At 41.4% G+C, this 14,982-nt stretch overlaps 1 protein-coding gene across 3 annotated transcripts in view; it reads right to left on the bottom strand.

Annotated features, from left to right (window-relative positions):
• Window positions 1–14,982, bottom strand: part of lhx5 (LIM homeobox 5) — a 77,382-nt gene that overhangs the window by 5,725 nt on the left and 56,675 nt on the right. For 2 of the 3 annotated variants that reach the window (XM_088280599.1, XM_088280600.1), the window contains exons 4-6: window positions 5,298–8,074; window positions 2,847–3,070; window positions 1,933–2,213 (exon numbers count right to left, since the gene is read on the bottom strand). In XM_088280599.1, the coding sequence (XP_088136725.1) occupies window positions 1,933–2,213; window positions 2,847–3,070; window positions 5,298–5,470 (678 nt within the window). In that variant the 5' untranslated portion in view covers window positions 5,471–8,074. The remainder of the gene's footprint in view (window positions 1–1,932; window positions 2,214–2,846; window positions 3,071–5,297; window positions 8,075–14,982) is intronic. The other variant, XM_088280601.1, reaches the window with a different exon arrangement.

Genomic DNA, 14,982 nt, shown 5'->3' with positions numbered 1-14,982 from the left:
ATGCGTGTGTGTGCTGCACAGAGGTGGGAAAAAAAGGGAGGGTGGGGGGCATATGTAAATCTGTGAAATCAGCGATAATCACAGCCAGCGCACAAAAAGCCACAACACACTTGGCAGCGATGGCGCTAATCATCCTGACATTGTGCACGCCCAGACACACGTCCTCATGTGTGTGTGTGTGTGCGTGCATGAAAACACACACACACACAGGAGGGACTCCCGAATGCGTGCGGTGGCCCCTCAGCTAAAACAAGACCACCACCTATGACTAATTTCACGGCTGTGTGACTGAAACAAACACATTAAACACACACACACACACACATATAGTGATGTAGTTGTGTGTTTTTGTTGAGCCTGGTGTGTAGATGTTAATTGGGAAAAAAAAAAGAAGAAGAAGAAGAAATGGAATGCCTGCGGACATGGAGATGGGGGAAGGAACAATAAAATGTGCTTTGGCAAAGGTCAAAAATGAGTTTTCATCAAAATAACATAATGCCGTCACGTGGAAACAATTCATTCTAAAATTGCTTCGATTTCTCGGCAAAAGTATTGGGACGCTTTTATTGATGACATCATTTAGTTGCAAACTAAAACAAGGTGACGTTATTCGGAAGAATTGCTTATTAGAATGCCAACAAAGAAATCTAATTGTCTTTTGTGCAATTTAATGACACAATTAACTCCAAGAGCCTGTAGGGACATTTTTGCCATACTCATTTCAAATCAATTAATTTGAAGCCGTTTTGCTATTTGAAATGAGCTTAAAAGATCAATCCAATGCTCTGGGTTCTTTTTTTCTTATTTGTACACAAGATGCTGCTACTTTTTTACGTTCAAAGCATGCAGCAAAATTATTTTGCCAGGAATATAAATATCAATATTGATAATATGTGACCTTCAGAGAGAAAACTATTGGTTCCTATCCTATTCAAAGCATGCAGCAAAATGTCATGTTCTGCCATTTTCTGCAAGGTATGTTTAAGTAAAAAAAAAAAAGAAATAAAAAATCATGCAAGTGAATTACTTCAACGAGGAACATCAACATTAAATATTATGTTTTGGGAGATTTTAACCCGATATGAAGGAAAATATGGATAACGGTACTTATTCCTGTTCAAAGCATGCAGCAGCCAAAGTTCCCATTTTTACTCTTTCTTGCTCAAATGATCCTATGTGTGTCCATGAACATACATGTCAAATGTTGCTTGTATTTGGGACAATTTCACACGGAATGACTTTGTAACACATTATGGAATAAATTTTCTGGAAGGTCATTTGTGATTTTTTATAAATATATATAAATATATAAATATATATAAACAAATATATATATATATATATATATATATATATATATATATATATATATATTTTACATGGCTGTAGTAAAAACCAATTTGAATAGTAACGAAGTAATAGTAAAGTGGTGATTGGGACTATAAATGCCAGTGAAAATCTCTGTGTAATTGATGCCTATTATAAATAAATTGGGGGAAAATACCCCCAAAATAGTGAGAAAATTAAAAATTAAAAGAGCAAATCCACGGATGCCAAACCACTATATGTGGGGGTCTACTTTATTTTTTTTCTCCCTAATTTTTGGAGTATATCTAAAAAAATAGAAGCCATATATTGAAATTTTAAAAAGAATACATTTGTTGGCGTATGACTGAATACATCAAATATTAATCAGATTTTATGCCTTTATAATGAATTCATAGGGCAGAGAAAAACGTTTTTTTTTTTTAAGTCGTGCTTTTATATGGCATAATATTTCAAGCTGAAATAGTAAGATGTCAAACACCGACAAGGGGGGAAAAAGAGAATACTGTAAGTAACTTTTTAGATGAGAGCGGTCATGAGACAAGTGAGCCTTGCAATTGGACCGTTTGTCAGGCCGCATTCGGGCTTTTTGCTGGAGGTCGTCACCTGTATGACGCGCATGTTGAGGCCGGTCTCCTGCGCCAGCTGCTCCCGGATGTGTCGCGTGGGCTTGGGCGTGGCCACGAAGGCGGCCTTGAGGGTCTCCAGCTGCTTGGCCTTGATGGTGGTCCGCGGGCCCCGCCGCTTGGCGCCCGAGTTTTGCTCCTCGTTCTCGATGTTGTTGGTCTCCTTGTCCGACGACGTGCAGTTGTCCCCCTCCTTCAGCTCGTCGTGCAAGCCGCCGTCTTGCAGGTCCGGCGACAGGCTCCGGTCCGTGCACGACGACACTGCAGGAACGCGGAGCAGGGGACGCAAAAAGAAAAAGAAAAAGTTTAGTTTAAAATTATTATTGTTATATAAAAAATAAGTTAAAATTATTAAGAATTAAAGGTTCGTTGAGTATTCAAAATATTTTTTTGCTCAGAAAAAAAGAGCAAATGTGTATCTATTTTTTTACATCGACGAGTTTCACGATTTTGTGTGCGCGTGTGTGCGTGCGTGTTGAGGCAGGGGGTCAGTGGTGTGTGCGTGTGTGTGTCGGGGAAGGGGGGGGGGGGCGTTGTCGATATTAATGACAGTAGGACCCCCAATGGACCCTGACGCGTAATGACAATAACAATGGAGTACTCGAGGTCAAAAAATAAAAATAAACATAAAAAATAAAGGTTCTACGTTGTGCCCAAAATAGATTTGTATTTTATTTGTTTATTTTTGTGCTACCATTTGTTACAGGGACCATTGTTTAATGGTTATGGGTGCTAAACATTTGTCCAAAAGTGATTCCTTATAACCAAACAAACCAAAAATCCAATCAATGCAGAAAGCTCATTCCTTCGAAAACACAATTCGCGCCAATTCCTCTTCGTGAAGTGACATCAACGTATATATAATATTCGAGTTCCTTTTCTGCTTCTCCGTACCTGAGTTGAGGCTGACCTCCTTGATGGTGGCCGAGCTCAGGTAATCGTCCTTGCACACGAACTTGTTCTCGTCGATGACGTAGAGCTCCTCGCCGGTGGACAGCTGCTTGTGGCACACCATGCAGGTGAAACAGTTGAGGTGGAACACCTTGCTGCGCGCCTTGCGCACCAGGTCGCTGGGCGAGATGCCCTGCAGGCAGCCGGCGCACTTGGTACCGAACCGCCTGCATGCATGCGTGCATATGCGCACACAACAGGGGGGGGGGGAGAAGAAAACGAAACATTTGCAAGAGAGCCAACACAAGAGAGGATTTATTTTTAGTCGCCGTTTGTTTGTCAGTGAGCGGGATTATGCAAACTGAAAGAAAGCGGTCGCCGGAGAACTTTGCGGGAGCATGCAGGCGAAGGCCGAGCAAGAAAAGGTGGAATTCCAAGGCGGCTACGGCGATCTTATTTTAACGTTGCAAAGAAAGGACCCCGGTGAATTTATCACCGAATTACAGCAAGCACATGAGCGCCAATATTTGTGCGCAAGGGCATGATTAAAACTGTATAATTAGGCGCCATAAAAAAAATCAAAATATGTTTTTGGGTTCTGTATTTTTTTTATTTGACCTGACAAAACGCAAAAAAAATCTGAGAAATAAAAAAGTAATATTGTATCATTTCCTATAGTCATTTTTAAATATCTTTAATTTACTATTATTTATTTTTGTTCCGCATTCAAGAGGGTCGCAAGAAAAAATACGATCTTATTCATTACTTGATTTAAAAATCACATTTTCGATCAGCCATGTATACACACACACACTCGTGTAGATAGATAGATAGATAGAAAATCACGTACAAAAACACAACATAAGGTTATGCAATAATAACGCTGAAAATAATAATAAAAATAATAGTTTTGGGGAAAAGCCAGACTGGGCGTGAAAACAAACCTACGCGAAACACATTAGTGGCAATCAGCACATTGTAGCCAAGGATATGAGACCGGATTACGCAGAGTGGGATGTATTTTAGGCGTGGAAATCTTCTCTTAATCCATATAAGACGTATGTGGGAGGATTCCCCTGCACCCCCCCCCCTCAAAAAAATGCCCTAAATGGTCTTCACCTGGCATCCAAACAATAAAAAAGTAAACAAAGCAGCTGTTTCAGGGACACCTGAGTTGTGTGCGTGCGTGAAGGGGAGGGTGATTTAGGAAGCCCCCACCCCAGCTATTGTTTTAACACTAATTTGGGCCCTGGTATCACTCCACGGTGTCGCCTTTCTCATGCACGCCACTGAGCTGCGTGTCCACTCTGCACAACAATTGGACACATTAGCGTGATTAGTCCTGGCGGCCGCTAATGGCTCGCTCATTTGCATACGAGCAGGTAGACCCGGATGAGCCTCACCCAGTCACTCATTCACTCAATCACTCAGTCACAACGCATGACGTTTTTTTTTTTTGAAGAGGATTTTGGAGAGGGTGCCACACCTGAAATTACGCCGTGCAAAAAAAAATGAAGCTGCTTATTGGCTTATTTGGAGAAATAAAGCCCGATTACACATGCGGCTGCATGGGGGTATTATTTTAAAATAGGAAACGTCATTAAATGAATTCAAATATTCCATTTTGCTTTAATTAGGATTAATTTGGAAAGCTGCTTATTGGGCGACTGAAGCGAGAGTACGCGTAGCTGCAAGTTTTATTTTTAAATCTAACGAGAGAGCCGTTTTTCTTTGATTCAGATTTTTTTTTTCTAATCTGTTTAATAGCTTGTCGAACATTTTTTAAAAATAGCAAAGTAATCATGTGAATAAAAATAGACAGCTATGTAACGTGTTATTATTACGAGCTCGTTTTGTTAGTCCGAATTCTCATGGCTGAACTAAATGTGTATTATTTTTCAAATTGGAGATGTAATTGTAACTTTGAAATTATCAGCTTTAATTAGTATTTTTACGATTATTATTATGGTCTTATTTGTAACAGTAATGTGCACATTGCACAACTCTTTTTATGTAAAAAAAAAAAAAAAAGGAAAACAGTCTGATTATATCATGTTCAAATTGTCTGCTTCGAAACAATTTTTTGCTTGAATTATTTAATGTGGCTTAAAAATCTTCAACTTTATTTTTTTCCTCTTTCTTTTTTTGACCCAAACTGCTTTGGACTCGTTTGAATGATCAAAACCATAACACACATTTATGTTATATTCAATATTATTGGTTTTAAATAAGCAATTAAAAAAATGCCTACCTGAAAAATAAAAAGTGACCAAAATAACACGCGGCTTTGCTTTATTTGTATTATAGTTAAATATTAACTAAAGTCCAAATAATGCCATTTCTTTTATAACACAAATTAGAATAACAACTAAAGTAAAAACGAATATCAGTGACAGCGCACCGTAATCAAAAGACAAAAATGCTGCTTCTCTTTTTCTGTTTTCTCATCCCTACCGGAAGAAGTCCACCTTGCAGTAGAGCTTTCCGTCCCGCGAGAAGCACTTGTCGGTCAGCTTGCAGTTGCATTCGCAGCACTGCACGCACTTGGCGTGCCAGGCCCGGTCCAGCACGTTGAGCAGAAACCGGTCCAGGATGGGCCGCTCGCAGCCGGCACAGTGGACCATCATGTCTGCGGCCCGCGGCGAGCCCACGGCCGACCTCCTCCTTCTACGGACTGGCTCGGCGGAACCACGACTTGGATCCTCCACCCCCCCCACTCCACTCGCTGCCTCTCTCCTGCCGCGTGGGCTGTCAAAAAACAACAACAACAAAAAATCCCGGAACCGGCTCGATTCTGGCTGCTATATCCACAATCCACACTTGCTTCTTTGGTGTTCTGCCCTGATCAGGCGCGCGCACCTGACTTGTTCAAAACCATAACAAGAAGAATATCCAGCAAAAGAGCGCGTGCTCGTGGATGTTCTTTTTTTTTTTTTTTTTTTTTTTTTTTTTTAGAGGGGGGGTTCCACGCGTGTCCTGCGGGCTCCTCGCCACCTTCGCGTCACTGTGGCCGATTGTCACGCGGTGTGGACAAGCGAGGCACCCCTCCACCCCGACATCGTCGCCGCCGCCATCACCCACCAACCATCCCCACGCACGCAGATTGGTTGACGCGCGCCTTAATTCCCTCGCAGGGAGAGCCAATCACGGCGAGGCTTCGGTTGTCATGGATACCGAGCTCACGCTTCTCCAGTGGACCTGGATGTCAAGCTGGGCAGAACTGAGACGGGCCCAAAAATTGGCAAGGAGGCCTTTTTTTCCCCCATATGACATTCTTCCTCATACATCAATTATACAGTAAGAGGTCAAAATTGTTGTGAAGTTTTGTAGCGGACAACTAATCTCTCAAAAACTGACACAATGTAGTGACTGACGTACAACTAAAAACACAGTACCATCTATTTTCTAATTAATAAAAAATAGCCCCCTTCTGATACTGTAGAACATATCACAGTAGTCCACTGTAGTGAATGATGCACATTTGTCACCAGGATGCCAATATGTCTTCACATACACTGCCACACACTGGTCAGCCAATGGAAGTGCAGAAAAAGCACATTTGGTGGCATATAGAATGAAACACAAAAAACGAGAAAAAAAAAAAAGTGGCGGCGTATGGGGATGATATATTCACGTCCACTGTAGTGACTGATGTTTTTTTAAAGTCCATTTTTTTTTTCATTGCATGGGATGACGTTCTGGGTTCTACTGTAGTGACTGTTTCCAAACTAAAAACAAAACAATGTCAGGATTGTGCATCAGTCCTCAGTTGTTTGGAAACACTGACCTCCTCTGTAGTGACTGATGCACGTCTCGAATATTATTGCGAAATCTCTGAAAGTGAGGCAGGAGAAGGTTGGCAAAAAGCAGTACAAGCACTACGGGGCACACATGCATGTGAATGCGAGGAAGGGAGGTGCCAAACAAGGACTAATGCAACAGCGAGCGCATGACATTACACGGTGACTGGTGCGGGTGTTGGGGGGGGGGTTGGCTTCTTTTCACATGCACAACGCTATTTACAGGGAAATGCCACGGATTAGTCAGCAGCATCATCAATAAAAGGGGAAAGGCCAGGGGCCAGTCCAAGAGGCCAATCTCAATATTTACAGAGCGGGTTGGTTTGCACTTTTTTTTTTTTTTTTTGATCACTGCGCTTGCCTTGGCTCACCTCTGCAATATTCGTGATAAATTAGATTTGTTATGAATAAGCGAGCATTTTTCAGTCAAATTCAACAAAATAATTTCTGATGGCACTCAAGTTGGAAATCACCGCGTTACAGCAGCCGTTCTCAAATGTTGTCACCCCAGGTCGCGACCCACTTTTGTAGCGCTACAGCACAATAGAGCGAGTGCGCAGTTCAAAAAGAGTCTTTGAAAATATATAATAGAGTTATAATTTACCGCATATCATCGAGCAAAGCAAATCATTCAAACTGTTAATATTAACTAATTTACCATTGACGGAAAAAGACGTCAAAGACAATTTTTTTTCGGTAGTGAATGAGTGAAAAGTTAAAATTTTCCACCAAGGCACAAACTTTCATTTAACCGTCTGTTATCTCAATTAAAATATTAAAACCTATATAATATATTTATTACATGTAGAGGGTATTTTTGCAGTGAAAATAAGAAAATAAATTTAAAAAAAATCTTGCCATATTACAGAAAACTGCAAATAGGTGAGAGTTCCCATATAATGGCGTATAGAACACCCCCACTCCCGGAAAAAAAAAATCTGCAATTAGAATCATTATGAGAATCATTTAGAAACTGAGGATGAACAGACGACTGCATGTACAAAAATCAATATTGTCCAGTTAAATTAAATATAATTCCAAATACAGCCACAAAATCTCAGAAATATCTTAGCAGTGAAGTTGTAAGTAAAGTTCCTGTGCTAACTTTTTTTTTTCCTGTGTCCACTATCCAAAAACATAATATATCGGAGATTCTCTTTTTTTAAAACGACTGCATTATAAGACGATGCAATTTGACTTGAACACATCAGAGAGCATTGTGGATTGACTTGACTTACTTGCATTTAAAAGATTGTAATAGAATATCCCAAATAAAGATCTGGCCGTGTGAAATGAAAATATCAAATCAATATGTTCAGGTTAGCTTTTGTGTTTTCTATCAAATATGCAAGAGGGGATTCAGAAATACGCTACATTCACTCATGGAGGTCACAGCGGTCACAATTCAACAGCATGTCAGCACTGCGGCAGCTAAAAAAAAAAAGAAAAAAAAAAGTGAATATAACATGAAAACATACCACAACACATACTGCAGATAAATAGAGCTATTAGAATACGATATTTTATCAGCGAATGTTAGAGGTGTCTGCTGGGTTAGGTATTATTCTTTGCATGTTATTTTCATTATATTCAAGTTTTTCCAAAAGATAAAAATCCTAAAAACGTACGCCCATTTCCAGGGTGCGATGAGGTCATTCATGCACATCGTGAACAAATGTGCATTGTTACAAGCAAAAAAAAAAAAAATCAAGACTTTTGCTTAAAGAAGACAGCAGATTTTCAATCTATCACGTCAGTGGATGCGAGAGAATAAATATAAATAAATAAATCTAACGAAAGGGGCCACTCAGAATGCGGTACTGTGCAACGAAAAAAATAAATAAAAAAATAAATAAATTTAAAAAAAATAAAATAAAAAAAAATAAAAAAAATATATATATATATATATATATATACATATATATACATATATATATGTGTGCGTGTGTGTAAAAACAACAAAATAGCTACTTTGCAGATTTTGTCTATGGCGGGGGTGGTCCGTAACGTAATTTCGTCATTCACTTTACCGGGTCTTTAACAAGCTGTGCTGAATGACGCGCAACTTTGACATGGAGATTCTTAACATTCATCGTGTGTACAATGGCTAGCTTTTCAATAACCGTTGCCTTCCATAAGCGTGCGCTTGCCGCCTTTATTCGGAACTCTCGTGTGTTACGAGTCCAGAAAGAGCCGAATGGAAAGAGCGACGCGGGAAAAGGAGTGACCCTCTTGTCTGTCACGTTCTGTTGGTCTGAGGTGGGATCTGTCCACGCCGGAACCAAGGACGCCCGCTTTTCAACGGCGTGAATGGAGGCTCGGTTCCGTTTCTGACTGACAGCTCGGCTTTGAACCGGCAAAAAAAAAAAAATGAAACCAAAAAAGGCAAAAGTTCACATCGAGGCATTCGGCGGTCCTGCGAGATAAAAAGATGTTTTCTTTTTGGGCGACTTCCTCTTTCAAGGACGTCGTGTTTGCACTTCTATTTGAAGGGAACCTTGGGGTCCCCCGACATCAGTCGGTAAGCCGGACCAATTCCACTTTTATGGCAATCGATGGGAGGCCAACGATTCAGAGTAACGCCTTGCAAAGTTACAACACTTGAAAAAAAAAAAAAAGAGGAGAACATGACCACAGGCGCTTGGAAATAAAAGAGCACTGCCAGGTCGATGGCGGTAATGACGGACACGCCGGCAAAATGTGGAAAACTGTCACTCGGAATATTTTTTTTTCCGTAGTATAACGCGAGAAACAATGTTTTAGTCAGCATTGTGTCATAAAATTGTAAGCAGACGGTTCATGATTGCTTTCATAAATAATAAATTACAATAAAACAGTAGGTTCCGCTTATCGCAAGCTAACACATGACATGATTGCAGGGGTGAAATTAGTAACGATTTTGTTACCATGGCGAACAGAGGTGGAGCTAGGGAAACGAGGGCGGTACCAAAGTGGCCGTAAAGACGATAAAAGCATTTTCACTCATGGAAGCAGCACTTCGGACACCACGAAGAAGCGACCGCCTTCACGGAACCAACTTCACGAAGCAATCAACTAAGTGCTGATTATCGCAATCGAACGCTCAACGCAGCTCTGCTTACCTTTTGATTCTGACAAGAGAAGCAGGAACTCGGTATACAAAAATTAGAGCTCAAATAGCAGTTTCAGTTCTCAATTTTGACCTTTTTTTTTCCCTCCGAACAAAAACTATGTCAAGTGGGAGCAGGCTTTTAAGCGCAATAAAAGGAAAAAGTTGTTGACGATTGTAATAAAATATCTATTACATGCAGCGTATTGTTCACCCAAAAAAAAAAAAAAAAAAAAAAGCATCTTCACAGGGTTGACACGGTGAAGGATGGAAGCCATTCAGAGTGTCAGACAAATGACAGGAAGACTTCAAAAGAGTCTGCGTAAAAGTTGAACGTTCTACAAGAATCACTTTGACTCTTCACACATCTCAAAGGCGCAATTCTCCGAGGACCAACACGGGCCGTCCACGGGCCACTGGAACTTAGGGAAGACACAATGACGTTCGGAAAATTCCAAATTCAGTACCTGAAGAAAGTTGCACTTCGCGACATGAAAGGTGGACGGCATGTCGATAACGAGTATACCCGCAAAAAAAGGCTCAAGAAGCCAAAGTGGCCATTTTAAGAGTCGTTTGGGCAATTTTCAAGGGTTCTTCAAACACAAACTTGAAGTTTGTCTAATTTTAAAAGACAGTTTTGCTTTGTAACATGAAATTCGGTAGACTTGTCTATCAAGAGGAGACCCACAAAAAAAAGCATCAAGAAGCCATGCCTGATAAGAAGTCGGCATTTTGGGGTCATTTTGGCCACCTGAAGGGCTACTTCTATGAATAATGGAGTTTTGGTCCGAGTTTGACCAAATTTTAATTGTCGGTTTCACAAGACATGTCAATCATGAGTAGACCCACAAAAAAAAAATGTCAAAAAACCATGTCGGAAAAGAGACAGGAAGTTGGCCAGTTTGGCGTCACGTGATCATTTGAAGGTCAATTTTTGACCGTTTCTGGAAGTCTTGTCTTGTTCGATTCCAACTTCATTTGAAGCATGTACGCTCGATAGATGGACGGCGCGAAATGGCCAAAGAATTGAATTTTTTGATCATTTCTTGTGGGCAGAGCACAGCGGCGACGTTTGATGACTCGCCATAAAATGAAAACATTTCAATAACTCGGCTCCGCAAGGTCAAAGCCAGTTTGCCTTGAGATTTTGTCCGATTGCTTCCGAATTTGAACCTCGTATGCCGCACAAACCGTGATAAATTGCAAAATATTGGAGTTTCGTCATGGCGTGTCGCTGTATTGTATTTTGCCGGCGCAAGAAATTTTCATCTATTTCTGCGTCAGGGCTGAGTTGCTATTTATATTTTATATCCCCGTGATTACTGAATTACATTTTGAAGAAGAATGAAGCATCTTTGCGCCGCGCGTCACCTGAGCACCCCCCCCATATTCGATGAAGGCGCTCGTCGGCGTAACCATAAAGACGCCGACGTGCACGAGCGCCAGCCGTGCACGCCGGCGACCACCTTCAGGGCACCTCTTTTGGCAGGGCCGCTCCCAAGGGAGAGGTTAGCGTGATGGATGTCTGATTGGTAGCCCTCCCCCGGGGCCTCCCTCGCCGTCACCTCTCCGCGCTCTGAATTAAAAGGCCGTTTGTCTCCTGCGAGTCCTCAGCTGTAGAGCGCCGGCCGGCAATTTCACAGCACTCAGAGAGAGAGGGAGAAGGGTTGTGGGGGGGGGGGGGGGGGAGGCCATTACACGGGAGCTTGTCAGGGGAGCCATCAGAACCCGGACACGCCTGAGGGACTCTCTCTTTCCCGCCTCCTCCTCCTCCGCCTCTCGCTCACCTCCATCCCCGCCGGAGGCGGCCGACCTCGCCGAAAAACACATAAATATTCAAGGCCTGCGCATTGCACACGCGCTCCCCCTCTGATACCGCCAACACGCGGCGCCACCTCGCTTTCTCGTTAGCACCCAAATCAGGAGCGCATCAAAGGCGGCGGGTCCACCGGTGCCGCCGTGAGCAGCGGGAGATGCCAATGTTGCTTTTAATGGCCTCCCGACGCCACGTACGTGCCACTTTATGGGAACATTTGTCATGATTGCGGTCCGTGAGTTGGCTTGCAAGGGATCGGTCAGGCGTCCGTCACTCATTTGAATGCGAATGTGCCGAGGTGCTCAAGGTGGGTGGCCTGACGGAATTTGACAAAAGATTTTATTTTTTTTTTTTTTACTTTTATCAAGGTGCGTGCGGGGAAAACTCAGTCGGGATGTCAAAGGAGGTGTGGGGCTTCAGGTGCTGGAGAAAGGATTCACGTTGACTTATTTTTAGGATGTGTGTGAGGCAAGGGGTTGTGCCGACCTTAAAAATGGAGAAAAGTTGAAGTGAGGCTCCAGAGAGGCACATTATTTTTTCTCACTGCCATTTTTCTGGACAATTCCTCTACTGGAAAAACACAGCGGGAATATCGAGTCATGATTTCCATGCACGCATTCACTCGTGAACAGCTAATTGGAGCTAGTTGCAGGTGAGCAAGAGTGACAAGGATCCACAGGTTTCATTCCCCCTCAAGGAGTAAAAAGAACAAGCCCACCTCACCTGGCACACACACACACACACACACACACGTAAAAACACACACTTGGGGTGACATCATGTGACATCCAGGTGCGCGTTTTCTGACTGAATGGCTCTCACAGTCACGTATAACGAGGACGCTCACCTTGCACTATGCAGGCCTTCTAATGAGGTAATGAAGGAGGAGTTGGGGGGGGGGGCTACTTGGGCACCTTTGGCCTCACCTACTCTATTAATCAGAGCGGGGTCACACGCTAGGCAGCCTCCTCCATCTGCCAGCGCTAATGGAGAACAGGCAGTGCTAAGGAGGGCCTGAGGAAGACAAAATGGAGCAAGATGGAGACAGGAGCAGGAGGTAGGAAAGGTATTTTGGGATGAGACATATTTGCGTCAAAAAACGCTATTTAGACAAAAGAAAGTTGAGAAAAAGGCAAGAACCGCATCGTACATTTTTGCAAACAAAATAAAACAAATCGACTGACAGAGGTTATTGCTGATCAGGACGTACAAAAATGTAGATTTCATTGTTTTGGGGCTCGGTACCAAATGGCCGTTGGACCGATAGATGGGGATCGCCGATTTAGTGCGCTTAAGCACTTTTCCTGAGTCATCCCAGCAACAATTGGCTAAATTCCATTTCCAAAATGAAACTCGGCTCTGCAAAAACATTACAGGAAGTGAAATTTAGAGATTGAAAGAAGTCTCCAAAATGGTTTTAAATAGGCACGTTTGGATTTTTTATCAAATTTTTCCTGGCAATAAATGAAAGCGACTGAGATCCAGTTTATGAAATGATAAAGTGTGACAACCTCTCATGATCCAAATCCAGAATTATTAGAATTGACAAAACGCCAAAAGATGAAGAAAATCACAATTTCTGCAAAAAGCAAGTTTTCCGATGAAGTAATCACTGCCTTATAAAGCCCCCAAAATTAAAATCCCTCCCCTGCAAAATGACAAAAAAAAAAAAAAAACAACGGATTTACTCCACTTGAGTTGTCAGAGCCTCAATTGTGAAAACGCTTTTCCAAACCTTTCGGCCATCTTGTCTTCCCAACGGCTCTTTCGCATGAGGAGGAGCTCGTCGGGGTGCGACGTGGAGGTGAGGCAAAAGGGAAAAAAAAAATAATAATAATCTGAGGTGCGTATGTGTTGTCAGCGTCGCGGCAACGGCGGCCACTTGAATTAGCAGCGGAGGATTATGGGCCGAGAGCCTCATTAATCTGGCCAACAAACATGCGCCACTGAGGATATTTGCACCCCGAAATTGAAAAGATTAAGTCCTATTTGGCCGTGACTGGCAGGCCCCCGCGTGCACACTAACGTTCAATATTCATGGACACACAAATGCACACAGGCAGGTGAGGTGACTAAATGTTGTCTGCATCGGATCACACACACACACACACACACACGAATGTCCAAAAGCAGACAACACTGCTTAAAAATTGTCTTAAAAACACTGTAAATGCGCTAACGGAACTAACATAAATGTTGCATTGTTAGAAACCCAAGGCATATTTGAAATCAACCGGTGCAGCAACACAGATATTCTTTATCCTCTGCTGCAATTTTTTTAAAATATAATTATTATACTTTTATATATATATATATATATATATATATATATATATATATATATATATAAAATTTATTTATTTATTATTATATATTATAATGTTACTATTTTGTGTTTTTATAAAATACACAGAATTATTTTTCTGAGTAAAAACTTTTCATAGATTGATTTATCTCAGCGCAGCGCAGTAATGAAATAGGCAATATAGTTAACTGGAGAAAAATGACCTGCCAATAGAAGAGGAAACTTAAATTAAGATTTCTTAAAACAAATAAACATGTCTTAGAAATAAGGAATTATATTACTTATGCCTGTGAAATTATGATTTTTTTTTTTATTTCAAGATAACTTGCTTATAACTATGTAATAACCTATTCATAAAGTTATGACACATTAAGATGGAATGCACTTGGACAAAAACTGCAGTGCAGCGTTCAGGACACAATTGAAATATTTCCACAAATAGCATGAAGACGTTTTAAATTTTAAAGTGAGGATTTGGAAAAAGGTCCAGTTGCAGGAATTTATTTTAAGGATACAAATGGAACAGTCCGTCACCATGAAGATAATGCCAACACTCGGCTGTTTGTCGTCCTCCACAAACCAGGAAGTAGCTCGCAAACGAATGAACAGAAACCGCAGCAAATATATATTTTTTAACTTTCTTATCCCAGCTTATGACTTTATCACCAAAATACACCCGAAAAGGGCTTTAATTAAAAAGTTACATTTCACAAATGAAATGTATGACTTTGTAAGGACACCACTGTCAAGTACAATTCTATTCATGGCGCCACTGGAGGACGCTTTTCAAAGACAAACTTGTAAAGTCTGCTTTTCTTAGTGGAAAGGAAAAAAAATGCACTTTAGAAATGAGCTGCTTGTCTGCTTTTATGACAATTAACATCCGGCATCTCTGCACACAGACGCAAACACACCTGCACGTCATCACTGAGGAGAATACTTCATTAAATCGATCTTTCAGGGGTGAATTTTTTTTTTTCCATCACAATTTTTTTTTTAACTCCGCCGTCAAGTATAAGAGTCAAATCATTACTTTTATTAGAGTCTCGTTGTTACACAAAAATCTGTTCTTTGACTTAAATCCAGCTTTAGCGCTAGCAACTTTAGCCTCCTCTGCCATTCATACAGCA

This window comes from Idiotropiscis lumnitzeri, chromosome 18 (genome assembly GCF_059441095.1).
Source record: "Idiotropiscis lumnitzeri isolate Australia: NSW breed Sydney's pygmy pipehorse chromosome 18, RoL_Ilum_1.0, whole genome shotgun sequence".
Classification (NCBI taxonomy): Eukaryota; Metazoa; Chordata; class Actinopteri; order Syngnathiformes; family Syngnathidae; genus Idiotropiscis; species Idiotropiscis lumnitzeri.
This window is presented reverse-complemented; position numbering and strand designations above follow the sequence as displayed.